The sequence below is a fragment of the Lynx rufus genome, unplaced genomic scaffold, assembly GCF_022079265.1.
Source record: "Lynx rufus isolate CCGP_SWC_20201006 ecotype Redwood Valley unplaced genomic scaffold, mLynRuf1.p SCAF_3, whole genome shotgun sequence".
Taxonomy (NCBI): Eukaryota; Metazoa; Chordata; class Mammalia; order Carnivora; family Felidae; genus Lynx; species Lynx rufus.
Window position 1 is genome coordinate 157,159,139 of NW_025814845.1, and position 13,919 is coordinate 157,173,057.

Consider the following 13,919-nt stretch of genomic DNA (forward strand, 5'->3'; position numbering starts at 1 on the left):
AAGTGTTCACATTTTCAAAATTACAAATGTCTCTGGCCCTTAGAACGAGACCACTTGGTACCAGGAAGAATGAGCACCTAAAGAGGAGGGTACCTACCTTTGAGCTTCAAGTGCATCTTGGCAGACCAAGCTGTGGTGTCAGAACTTATGAGATACTCCTTTCTCCTCTCTCTAAAATATCTTCAACAGCTTATGCAGGACTCAGCCATAAAGGGACAGGGGGACTAGGAAAAAAAGCTTTGGCCTTTGGCGATATGAGTTTTGTTCAGAGCTATGTTGACTCTCCCTCCATGTCACCCCTCTCCTGGGGTGCTTTGTTTTGTTTTGTTTTGTTAATGTTTATTTATTTTTGAGAGAGAGACAGTGGGAGAGGGGCAGGAAGAGAGAGGGAGAGAGACAATCCAAGCAGCCCCATGCTGCCAGTGCAGAGCCCGATGCAGGGCTCAGACCCACAAACCGTGAGAACAGGACGTGAGGAGAAATCAGGAGTTGGATGTTCAAAGGACTGAGCCACCCGGGTGCCTCCTGGGCGCCTGACTACGTGGTTGGTCTTCAGCTCTCAATACTTCTTTAGCTTCTGAGCATGTCCCTTGCCTCTGCTCCAGCATTTCCATAAGTAGAATTAAATGCACTGTGAGAAAACCTACTCTATGCAGGGCACACTGTTCTAGGTGCCAGGGGTACAACAGTGATGAAACAAAAGTCTGTGTGCCCACGTAGAGCTTAGGGTAGTGGAGGAGATTAATGTAAACATGATAGCCATGCCTGGGTGGCTCAGTCACTTAAGCGTCCAGCTCCTGGTTTCGGCTCAGGTCGTGATCTCACAGTTCATGAGTTTCAGCCCCACACCGAGCTCTGTGTTGACAGTGCAGAGCCTGCTTGGGATTGTCTCTCTCCCTCTCTCTCTGCTCCTCCGCCACTTGTGCTCTCTCAAAATAAGTAAATAAAACTTAAAACAAAACAAAACCAAACACGAACCTGAAAAATAAGGGCCATATGTGGCACGTCAGATATAAGGGCTAAGGCAATGTGAGATAAGAAATGTGAGGGTTAGGAAAGGAGTTTCAAGTTTCAATGGCGCGGCCAGAGAAGGAAGGCAGCACTGAAGTCGAGGCATGCAAGGCCAGCTCTGGGGAAGAAGGGAGTTGGTGTCATTCTGATCTTGGGAGAAGAAACACTGCAGGCAGAGAGGAGAAGGGAAAAGGCAGTGAGGTGCAAGTGCTCTTACGTCCAGGGAGTTGGACTAAAACACAAAATCTGTACGTCACCATTTGTGAACGACTGCAAGAACCCCTCCACAGGAAACCTGGCTGCCTCACAGACTCCTCCCCAGAGTTTCCAAGGGAAGGGCTGCGGAGCGGCTGAATACCAGTGGATAGACGCACAGGGCTCTGAAGCCAGTTTGATAGACTTGCAGCCTTCTGTAATTCCGTGTGGAAAGGGCATCATTCCTGAATTGTGCAGGTGCCTCAAAGGCACAGATTGCACTTTTTAGGGGAGCGTGGCTGGGCCATAGTCACTGCCCTCATGGCAGCAGGGGATTATGTTGCCTTGGCCTCTGCTTCCCTAAGCCTTGTGGGGAAGGGGTGTCATAAATCCCATCCGGTTCTCAGAGAGAGAAAACTATGTCAGTGATAGCTTAACATTAAACAAGTTGGTAGACTATGAATTTCCCAAAGGGTTAGGCAGCATTCAGCCTTGACTGAGCCAGGGGCCCAGTCAGGTGACCTTGCTCCGAAGATGGCTCTGTCAGAGAAAGGGTTTTATCACTGTCTGTCATTGATATGTCAGTTCCCTTGCCGGTAATTAATGACTTGAAGTGTCAGGCAGGAGGTGACTTTGGATGAACTGGACCGTCTGCAGGACACATTTTCAATGGGGTTAAGGTCCCAGGTCTCTTCAGAGATCCCTAGATGACAGGCACCTTCGTGCCTTAAATTCAACTGGAGCCTTAATTAAACTCCACTGGCCCACAGCAGCAGGAACAAAGTCACAGACTCTGCTTAGAACTAGTGGGAAGAACGGGATGGGCAGAGAAGGGCTAAGAGAATAGAAATAAAAACAAATGAACATACAACGTAAGCCAGCATAGAAAACACAAACTCGGTCATGAGAGCCAGCAGCTGGACCTCTTACCACTTACCACAGGACCTGTGACCTCACTGAGAAGTACCACCTCCTCCCAGGCTACCTTCAGGTATTGCACCATTGGGCTTCTCAGTGGGAAAGGACAAGTTCATCCTCCTGGAAAAGGAAATAAGCTATGTAAGAACTCAGGAGTCTTTTCTGAGGCCCTACAGTGAAGTCTGTGGAAGAGAGAAAAAGCCACACAACTGAGTCACATGAGGTCACAAGCCACACTGGACCCTCACTTTGTCTGCAAGGACAGGGGTGTCTGAGTGGCTCAGTTGGTTAAGCATCCCACTTCGGCTCAGGACATGATGTCACGGTTCGTGGGTTCAAGCCCTGTGTCGGGCTGTGTGCTGACAGCTCAGAGCCTGGAGCCTGCTTCAGATTCTCTGTCTCCCTCTCTCTCTCTGTCCCTCCCCTGCTCGCACTCTGTCTCTCTTTCTTTCTCTCTCTCAAAACTAAATAAAAATTTTAAAATAAGATTAAAAAGACTAGCACTTGGTCAACAGAACATAGGGTGAGCATAGCAATGGAACTTTTATGTCAAAGGGGCTGGCTTGGGTCTTGACCCTCTGCATATCTACCTAGTGACCTTCTGCCCCAGCTCTTGAATCCTTAATGATGTACAACACAAAAAAATGAACACACTTTAATACTATTTAGAGCTCCAGCCCCAAATCTCTGGCCACGAGAAGCTGAACTAGACCTTTGAAAATAATCAGGTAACTGCCCACCCTTGTTTCCTTTGCCCTGACGTCTGGTGCTGCAGGGTCCACCTGGCTTTCTAAGGGTGGGGGTGACTTCCCATTGTCTAGCCACATAGAAAGAAAGAGGCCACAGGTCAGACCTGAGCCTCCAATTCTATCATCTCTACTCTTCTGAGTACCATTTGATGTTGGCTGGCCTCCTGACCTGACCCTTGGTCTTGCGGAAATGAGAGCAGTGGCCTCGGAATATGTTCGTCACCACTCTGCTTTATTCTCCATTCTTAACAGAGCATCTTCTTACTCAGAGGCGGGGGAGAAAGGCAAGGATCTTGGTCTCTCCTTAAAGTTAGGATGGCAGTTGCAAGCTCCGTCCGTGGTTATCACTCCCTCTAACCCATCCCCACGGCAGGCGCCACTAATGGTCAGTTTCTTTGCCTGCAGATCACACCTGCGGCTCTTTCTCAGCACAGACCTCATGGCAACTTCTTCGAATAAGTTCTGTTGTTAGGGTAATATTAGGAATCAGAGCAATAACTGTGATAGGAATAATAATAACATCTCTGAAGCACTTACTTTGGGTCAAGGTCTTTGCTAAGCGCATTACCTGCAATACCATGTTGAATTCTTCTTTCAACCCAATTAGGAGAATATAATTATGAGCCTCATTTTACAGATAAAGAGTCTGAGGCTTAGAGGGATACATAAAGTGCCAAAGTCATAGCACTTACAGATGACAAGCTGGTTTTCAAACCCTACTTTCTGTGATTCCAGAGTCAGACCTTGCTGTCAGAGTCCTGTCCTTCCAGAAATCTTTGTGATTATGAGTAGCCTTCCAGTGCATTGACTTTCAAGTTTTGCCGAAAGGGATCTGCCTTCCAGCGTGCTCAGGAGCTGCTGAGCAGACAAGAAGCGAGGGGGTCCCCCTGGGCACACTCACCTCATCAGGGCACCCCCACACACCTGTACCCCTCCCCCCAGTCAGAACAACTCAGCTTTCATCTGCACTGTGTGTGAGGCTCTGCCTCCAATTTGATTCGAAGGAGGATTTCTGTTGTTAAGAAGATCTGGAAGGTCACTCCTAGAAGTTAGAATATGGGACCCATAGAGAGAGGCGTGAAATGGAAGGAGCAGAATCCCATCCGCTGTTCTGAGACAAGATATCCAGTTTCCGGTCCTGAGTCCTCTGTGAGGGACAGGGGTCCACCACCCCACCCCATTTAGCATGTGCCTTTTGCCTCATAATGCCCCTTCCCAAGAAACACCTTCCAAGCGGTTCTTTGGACCTGCCGCCCAGCTCAGGGCACCAAGAGATCTGTTTCCTGCTGCTGCATGGTCAGAGGTCACAAGTCAGAGCCTGTTCCCCTGATGCCCATACTACCCAGAAGGGCAAAGGGGAAAACAGATGCATTCAGAACAGATTCCCTTCAGGACACGCCGCACCCGTGTCTGAAACGAGATTAGATCACCAGTCTGGACTTCTCCACCTTTTCCTCTGCCCTCCCTTAATAAACACAAAGGAATGAAGGTGTGGGTCCCAAGGATGGAACAAAGCCTGAATAACGTGCTGTGAAGTCGTCACTGCTTATACTGAAGTTTTGTTTTGGATTTCATGTCCTTTTTCATTCTATCCCCTGATACACCGGTGATTTTTTTTTTTTTCCAACGTAAAATAATAGTGTTTCCCTCCAAATCGGACACAGCTGACACTACGGCTTCAAGTAGCCTCTGGTATACTACTGTAAACTGCCCCAGATGGGAAAACAGTCCGGTGAAACATAATTCACATTCACATTTAATCCTCTCTCAGCTCAATACTGTAAAAAAATATGAATGTGGAGGGGCACCTGGGTAGCTCAGTCAGTTGAGTGTCCAACTCTTGGTTTCTGCTCAGGTCATGACCTCACGGTTCATGAGTTCAAGCCCCACATCAGGCTCTGCGCTGACAGTGTGGAAGCCTGCTTGGGATTGTCTCTCTCCCTCTCTCTTTCTCTCTCTGCCCCTCACCCCTGCACGTGCACGCTCATGCTCTTTCTCTCTCTTTCTCCCCACCCCCCTCAAAATAAATAAATAAACTTTAAAAAAATATATGGAGAGACACTCAGATCCAGAAGCAGGACTCCTGTATGGCTTTATAACAATTGGACTTCAGAACTGGACATGAACGTAGGCAGCAATTTCCTTACTTGTAAGAAAATTGCGGCTCACAGAAGGTATGTGACTCCCTTAAGGTCCCTCTGCTGGTTACTCGCAGTTTTCCTACCATGTAGCCTCATTTTCAATTAGAAATATTTGATAAGAATGGTTGGTCTTAAAGCCTTTGGAGATGGATTTTCAGAATAAAAAGCAGAAAGTAGCTAGGGTGTTACTATCTATGTTATTAGGAAATGTTGTAGGTTATGAGACAGACCTCAAGCTTCATTGTAGCTAAAAGTGAAAACACTTTGGGCCTCAACATTTTCTAACGCTGGAAGTCCAAATTCTACTAAATCTGATTATATCAGAAACACGATCCAAGTTTAAAATATGTGAAGCACATTTCAACTTTCATATTTTCTTGAGAAAGAAAAAAAAGAAAGGAGGAAGGAAGGGAGGGAGGTGAGGGGGGTGGGGAAGAGGCCAATAGGAGAGAACCCAGGATAATAAGAATACTAGATGAGCTCTCAGAATAAGGGTGACATATAAATCCCATTATTTTCCCCAACATAGAATTGCAATCCTTTTGAAGTCAAAACTGAAGAAATGACATATTCAACAGCTAAGCCTCTCTCTGTTAAATATGCAAAGCACATGTTTCCCGAGAGCCCTTGACACCAGAACAACCCTAGAATTTAGACCTTTGCTTTCATCAGTGGAGAATTATTCTAACAGCATTATGTTTGATCACTGTACACTATGGCCAGTTGTTCTTAAACGGATTGTGGCTCAACCTGGATTTACGTCCCCTGATCACCCCTGGATTTCAGTGAGCCAATTCTGGAAGCTCCCTTCTAGGTGGTAGCAACATGGAACAAAGAAGAAATGTAAGGAGAAGACCATCAGTCAGGGGATCCCCTCAGTCAGGACATTTGAAGTCATCTTTTAGTCTGAAAACTACTTTAGAACTTATTTTCCTTTTATTCTCTCTTAAATCATATAGCTTCTATTATTTCCTAGGCCCTCTTGTCCCAATGGCCTCTACATTTTGCTAGAAATATTTGTTTATTTGTTAAAAATCAATAGCCAATTGCAGTCAATATTCGTACTGCTTTGAACACCTGCTTTGTTCAATGCACCCCTGACAACATGAATGTTAAGTAGACAAAGTCTGTCCTCGGAAAGAGCACATCATTTAAGGAAATGTTGCCCAGAGTGATCTGAGCACCAACCAGTGGCAGAACCACTAGAAGTGGCCTTTAAATTTCTGATTCCCACTCCTGTCCATAAATTCTGACCCAGTAAATCTTGGATTCCAGAAACCCACACTCATGAATATCCTTCCAGGTGATCCAGATACATGAGAACCAATGTTGAAGAGAACAGAACTTAATAATGTGTGCAGTAGATCTATTTCATCTCACAAACAATATTCAAAGGTGGTATTATCATGTCAACTGTAAAGGTTATGAAACTGGTTTCTGAGAAGGAGCACATGAATTTTCCAAAAGTATTCAGCTAGAACATACCAGTCCAAGATTCAAAGTCAAGTATGTTTCAGAAAAACTACCAACCTTAAAATACAGAAAGATGAAATGAAGCAAAAGCCAGTGGCTGTGGGATCACAAAGAAAGGAAAACTTCATTCTGATGAAGAGATCCCCAAGTTGATGAGCGATCAGATGTTCTAAAGCAAAGGCATGAAGGAGTAAATATGTAGCTTCAGCAACAGATAGACTATTGAGCACTGGAGGGCACCATTCACAGAGGAGATGAGCTTGGTTTTACAGCAAGGGTTATGACACTGAAGGTTTTAGGAGGTGGACGGCATGATTTGATTTGTGTTTGAGAGAATCTCTCTAGAAACAGTTCGAACAAGGATTCCAAGTGAGAAGAAAAACAAGACGGGAAGACAGGTAAACAGGTTGCCATCATAATTCAATCTGCAGAAGATGAGTCCTTGAATCTGAGAGTAGAGAAAGTGAATGGCAACATTTCTAAGACAGTAATAATTGAGTTCATTACTATTATTTTTTTTAAGTTTTTATTTGCTTATTTGGGGGTGGGGGTCAGGAGGGGCAGAGAAGAAAGAGAATCCCAAGCAAGTAAGATCATGACCTGAGCCAAAATCACGAGTCGGATGCTTTAACCAACTGAGCCACCAGGTGCCCCATTGTTTTTAAGAAAAAAATTACTAGCTTTTCTATAGGTACTATGTAAACCTATGAATTATCATGTCTACTGGAGTAAAAGCCTAATTTCGATAAAACAAAAAGTATAACACTTAAAACTCTATGTATTCAGATTTGAGAAAATCTGATGGGTAATGTATTCCAGTGCTAATTACATGTATGCCAATGGCCAGTTTACACTGAATATGGTAGGAATTGGAAAAGAAGTTTAAGAAAATAGCTAGGGCCAGGGGCTCCCTGGGTGGCTCAGTCAGTTAAGCGTTTGCGAAACTCTTGGTTTTGGCTCAGGTTGTGATCTCATGGTTCGTGAGTTCGAGCCCTGCATCAGGCTCTGTGCTGTGTCAGCATGGAACCTGCTTGGAAGTCTCTCTGCCTCTTTCTCTGTCCCTACCCCACGTGTGCTCTCCCTCTCTCTGTCTCTGTCTCTCTCTCTCTCTCTCCCCCAAAATAGGTAAACTTAAAAACAAATTAAAAATAATAAAATAGCTAGAGTTATTTGGACTCCAGGTGGTTTCAAAATAAGCAGTTGTCCCACATGTCTTCCTTTGGTTTTATTTTGATGCCAGAGATTCCAAAAATTCCATCCATTCATTCAACCCTGACAATTTTGTGTTCTAGCTCCACACAAGAACTGTGGGAGATCTAAATATCAGTAAGGCCCAAGACAATACCTGTCCTCAAGTGGGTCACAATCAAAAGGAATATAAGTAGATTCACATCCAGAAGATTCAATTATAGATGACAGTAATCATGTCAGTAGTCCCTAGGGAGGAATCTATAGAAGTCTCATTAAATACATAGTTTTAAATGTCTGTTGATGATTATTAGGGTATCTGTGGCCTGACATACTCCTCTGCTATTTTTGGAAGACATCCTTGGTGTCAGTATCATTTCCCATTTTGTTCTTCTGCTACAGTGTAAGCCCTGAGGGAGCAAGAACTGGGTCACTCTGCACCTTGCCTAACCCAGTGCCCTACCTGAACTGCCAGTTTTTAGTTGATTTTAATAATGGTAATGAGGGGCGCCTGGGTGACTCAGTCGGTTAAGCGTCCAACTTCGGCTCAGGTCATGATCTCGAGGTTCGTGGGTTCGAGCCCCGCGTCGGACTCTGTGCCGACAGCTCAGAGCCTGGAGCCTGTTTCGGATTCTGTGTCTCCCTCTCTCTCTGCCCCTCCCCCGCTCATGCTCTGTCTTTCTCTCTCTCAAAAATAAAATTAAAAATAAAAATAAAAATAATGATAATGAGAGACCCTGTTTTGTGTCATTTGATCCATTTCAAACAGTGATACCCCCCCCCTAAATTTCCAAGGCTATACACGTCCACAGTTTCTATGCTGGTTCTTCTGACTTTGCACGTGGCTTTGTCGTTGCTTTCCAGGCCTTCTACAATTATCACGTCCTGGAATTACTTCAGATGCTGGTGACAGGAGGGATAAGTTCCCAGCTGGAACACTTTTTGGATAAGAGTTTCTGTGGGCTGACCCACAGCTGCACTTCGGTTGTGTCTGGAAGAGCGCGGTGTAAGCTGGGGCTTCTGTCCTTAAACCAAACCATTCTGTCTGACATTGAAGTGAGTCTACTTCTACCTTAATAAAGGTTCCCCCTTCCTTACCATTCTGGGTTTCTGAAAATGACTCAGGCTATTTGGGTTCCTAGATAGCCTATAGCATAAAAATAATAACAAGCAATAATACAACCTTATACTCATATTTTATAATTTACAGTGCATTTTCATGTGCTATCTTTATTTTTTACAACAATTCCAGAAGGTTATAAGGCAGTCGTTTTCATGCCCATCTTCCAGATTAAAAAATCCAAGTCTGCAGGAAGCATCTGAGAGGTCTAATAACTTTGTACCTTAGCAAGGGTATTAATAATAACTCTAATAGTTAATATTTACTGAACATTTTCTCTGTGCCTGTCTGCTTTGTTTTTCTTGTTATTGTTGTTTAATCTGTCCAAGGATTTACATGGTAGGTATTGTTATTAATTGCATTGAACAGATCAAGAAGCTGAGACCCAGAGAAACAAGGACTTACCTGAGATCACATTTTGTCCCACTGGAAAAGCAGGGTTCCCTCCAAGGCAGTCTGACCCAGGGTCTGCCCACTCTTCCTACATCTGAGCTGATAAAGAAATCTGATCTTGCCAGCTGAAATCACGCAGAAGGATTCTGTGTTTGAGTCTAAGACTCTAATTGGGCTAAGTAGTGGAAAATGCTTGAATTTTCCTAGCCCACTGAGCTAGTGAGCAGTAGATTATGGCAAGGGGAAAAGCTAATTAAGGAAGATTCCAGTGAGGCATCTGGGTATTTGTTGATCAGATTGGGGTCTAGCCTGGCAATGAGTAATCAACTTATCAGTGCCTTTTGGTTTAGCTTTAACTGACATTACATTGAGCTCCCCACCAGTTAGCAGGGGCAGGAATTTATAAGGAAATATTTTTCGTTTGTTCAGAGGACATCAGTAGAAAGAGAAACCCCTTCACAAGAAGCAATTTCTTCTAGGTGTCTATACTTGATATGTCTTAATAGATACTGCCAAAAAGGGAAAGCCCATGCTCCATGCTCTGTACATCTGAATTCCAGGTGCAAACAACATTGCCAAGTTCCCTTAGCACAGTCTGGTCCTTGGCATTTCTGTGGTCTTGGGTTCCTCACCTGAGAATGACTTACGAGTGACTATCAGCCCAGGATAACTGCCGCCAGCAACTGCCTGTTACTATCAGAGCTGACAGTGGACTGGTCAACACTCCTGTCCTTCCTTTCTCCACTTATATCTTGTCCTCATTTTGTTCTTTACCCCATAGCATCACATAATGAAACGAACTGTTCTCAAGTGACTTCACTGAATCCCCTTGCTGTTACTTTGACCATGTTGTCTCATGATGCCCTTGTTGGGTGTAGCCTGAGAACAGTGTCAGGAGGAATGCTCGGGACTGTGTGCTATTTGGACAGTAGGATAAGAAAAACACTCTCTTGAGGTCACTTTACATCCCAACCCATTATATAGCTTGAAAACTGAATTTCCCAACCTGTTACTCATTGTTACTTCTTACTGGTTACCAAAACAGCGGTAGTAATAAAAACTAGCATAACAACATGCTCCACCACACCCACGGGGGGCTCTGGAAGGCCATGTGATAAAAAAAAAAATCACTGGGATTAGAGGCTCAAAACTATTCATAATCCTAATTTCCTACTTGACAATGCCACCATAAAAGATATTAGGAAATGGCTTTTGGGTCTTCCAAACTTTTACTGCAAGGAAAGATAATAACTTTCCAGTAAGTGCTTGTTACTGCTTAATTAAAGTGCCAACAGACACATGTTTTTCTCTTTTCTCCCCAGCCAAGAAAGACATTTGGGCAAGTGTTCTGTGGCTCATTAGATAATTTTGGAATCCTGTGCCTTGGCTTATACCGCATGATAGATGAAGAGGAGAACAACCCGGAAGAAAAAAGGGGAGTATGCTACCTTGGAAAGTGGTACCCATCTATCCAAGCATAGGAGCCAAAGCTACTTTATTTTATGTGAAAGAAAAGTCCAGAGCTGAGGGTCCATGCTTACAAAGAAGGGTCCAGGGGGAGTAGAGAGTGATGTAGGAATAAGGAAGCATGGGTGTGAATAACATGAATGAACTGATGACTGGGATATAATTACTACTGACTATGTAAGGAGAATGGTGTCTGTGTCCCTAGTGACAGCTAAAATGTAGACCCAGATTTTAAATCAGGGTTCTTTTGTAACTTACCCCTCACCCATCTCTATGCAACTTTTTAAAGCTAAAAGCCACTGGAAAGATTTACTTGTTTTCTGCTGGGCTCCTTGGGTAAATGTTTATGGACTGCCTCATTTCTAGCCCATTTGGCTTGGTATGTGTAAATTGTGGGAGTGTTATGTTCATATTTCAGTTGAAACTAAGATCCACTTGATAGCAGCACAGGAGAACATAAAGGAAATGTATGTGGAAGGCAGAAGGGGAAAAGAGAGGGTACAGTCTACCAACAATTCAATAATGTAGGTCCAAACTAAGATTCTCACAGTGGGAATGGACAGGATTCAGTCCATTTTAATTTCTCCAAGGAGAAATTAAAAACAATAGAGTGGAAGAAGATAGAAAGAACCTTGCTCTCGTTTATAGGGAGAAAGAAACCAACTTCCTCAAAGTGGAGTAGTCTTGAATGGAAAGAAAACTTTCTGCTCATCAGAGAAAGGCAGGAAAACAATGGGTGCCAAGGCAAACATTGCCATACCATGTGCTTAAACGAATTTGTATGTAACACCAGGATCTCTCAATGAAGCATAGCCATGGCCATTGCTGAGAGAAAAGATGGAGGAAGTATTACAAGGAGTTGGGAAAGAGGTAAAAGTGTAGGTTAGCTACTGAGAGTAATAGAAGAACTTTGTTGTAGGTTTGTAGAAGCAATACCCAACTCGAAAATGAAAGGACAAAGGATTGAAAGTCCTGATGACGTTAAACAGTGGATGTACTTAGAGTGCAAGAATGAAAGGGGACAGAATGATGGGAAGTGCCAGCCAGAGAGTGATTTCTGGAAGCATGATATTTGAGAGGTGGGACATGTCAAGAAATGATGACTTCCAGTATGTGCTCAGGAAAGTGGTTTGGAGATAAGATTCTTGGGTAGTGGAAAGGTGCCTAGCTCTTGGAGTTGTAAGCCACATAAACATTGCAGGCACATGAAATGATAGTGGTCCTAGAGCTTGAAAGAAAAAGTATCCCAGGTGCAAGAGACCTAAATAAACATGGAGGTCTATAGATGATACTGATGAATCAAGAGGGATGGTGATATGGCTATAGAGTATGAATCACAAAGATGTTGGGGAGCAGTGATGTTCTGGAAGCAGCACTGGGAAGCATGAATGATGCTGGTTTCTCTCTTTCTCTCCCTGAACTCCATGCCCTTGCTCCAATACTTCTGGAAAACCCATGGAACATGGTAATAGGGAAAATGTGCAGCCCCTCTTTGAGAGGACATTCTGGAAGGAAATAATATTTCTGTTTCAAAGGGAATATGTGGCTATAGTAGATCTTATTTAAACTATTATAGATATCACAGGGAACTCAGTAGGAAAGGTAAAAAGGGGAAGATTGTTCAGTGAAAGGAGGTCAGAGGTGCACTGAGATGGGCGTTGAGGAAATACGAGGTGACGATTTGGGGCAGTGATGAAGAAATACAGGATGAAAGACATGAAAAGTTATTCTGCCTTATTCTGCCTCAGTGTTCTGACATGAATGCTCGTGTAGTAATTCATTTAACTCACATTTATTGAGGATTTGCTGTGTAGCTGCTACTGTGCTAAGGCATCCTGCTGCCCTATAAACAGAACCAGGCTGTGGGTGTTCTTTAAGACTCACTGACATTCACTATTTGCTTACTAGTCAAAATTTCCAATAAAACTGGTTTATTTTTTTTTCCATTGGCCACACTACATTCTGTGTGAAAGCTGGTGGTGTAAGTATTAGGGTAGGCCTAAGCCAGAATAGAAATAGCTGGAATGTATGTAATCTGCTTTTGATAAAGCTTGGCCAAGTGCTCACTATCGTGCCAACTGAGTTCATTAGTGTAGTGGGTATTAAAAACAGGGAAACTTGGAGTCCAAAAGTCAATTAGAGATCAATTGGTCCACACCTCCATCCTATCCCTCTCCCATTAAAGAGGTGAAAAAAGCAAGGCCCAAAGAAGGGAGATGCCATGCCTAACCAAGGCCAGAGACGCTTGGTTTCAGAGGCAGAAGTGAATGTTAGTCTCCTAATTCCTAGTCTGAGGCTTCAGTTATACTGTGCCAGGGGTATTTACTATTACTCAGCAACCAATGAGGCAAAGCAGAACAAAAACATTTCCTCCTCTGGCCCAGCAGAAAGACTTCCTTGTTTTGGCCATCACCCGTAGCCATGCCATCCTGGCTGCAGAGAGGCTCAGGAGTCATCTTTGGCTTTTCTTGCAGGTTTGTGATTACCCGGCCACCCAATAACTTTAAGCTACTGCCCTCGGATCTTGTGTTTTGTGCCATCCCGTATGGCACTTCTTGTTACAAAATGGATGGTACTTCATCTCAGAGTCCATATGAAATAATCAACATGGTGCCACTGGCATCAGAGACAGTTACAGAAATAAATTATTCGCCTATGGTTGACCCAGTTAACCAGACTACAAAACAACCTTTGACTACACCACTTCATCATTTGCAGCCAAAAACTATTTCCATCAGTGGTTCTAAGCAAACCGTCGTACCTCACAGCAGTAAAATGCCACCCCAGCCACGTTTAGGTGAAACTGAAACCGTGAAAGAAAATGAGAAAGGAAAAATGAAGGAAACCACAGAGGAGAATGCCCCTGCCTCTTCAAAATCAAACTAGGCCCGTTGATATTCTCCACGAGCCTTTAGCTTGCTACTTGTAAAGCATCTCCAGAGATGGTGACTTTGGACAGGAGAATAAAAATGAAAAGATGCCTTTTTTGTGCCCATTGCTTCATGGTTGATGAGCAAGCCCACCCGGGGGAGAGGCAAAAGTCTGATCCAATCCCACTGGGTCTGGAGTGATAAATAAAGAAATACATGACGAATGCTCTGTAAGAAAATTTCCTTTCTGTGTGTCCCTCGAACAGAAAATATGTTAGAATGAGCTGTGTTAAAGAGGCCCTTCAGGACTTGGGTTCCTCCAGTCAGGGGATAAAAAGTGAGCAAGATAAAAACAATGAGGACCTAGACACAGGAGACAAGAAATAAAAGAGCC

The 13,919-nt window shown here is 43.8% G+C and overlaps 1 protein-coding gene across 1 annotated transcript in view; it reads left to right on the top strand.

Annotated features, from left to right (window-relative positions):
- KCNU1 (potassium calcium-activated channel subfamily U member 1) overlaps nt 1-13,541 on the top strand; it is a 150,263-nt gene extending 136,722 nt beyond the window's left edge. Inside the window, exons 25-27 of the mRNA XM_047090423.1 lie at nt 8,540-8,731; nt 10,511-10,644; nt 13,130-13,541. Of these exons, the coding sequence (XP_046946379.1) occupies nt 8,540-8,731; nt 10,511-10,644; nt 13,130-13,541 (738 nt within the window). The remainder of the gene's footprint in view (nt 1-8,539; nt 8,732-10,510; nt 10,645-13,129) is intronic.
- The last annotated feature ends 378 nt before the right edge of the window (nt 13,542-13,919 follow it).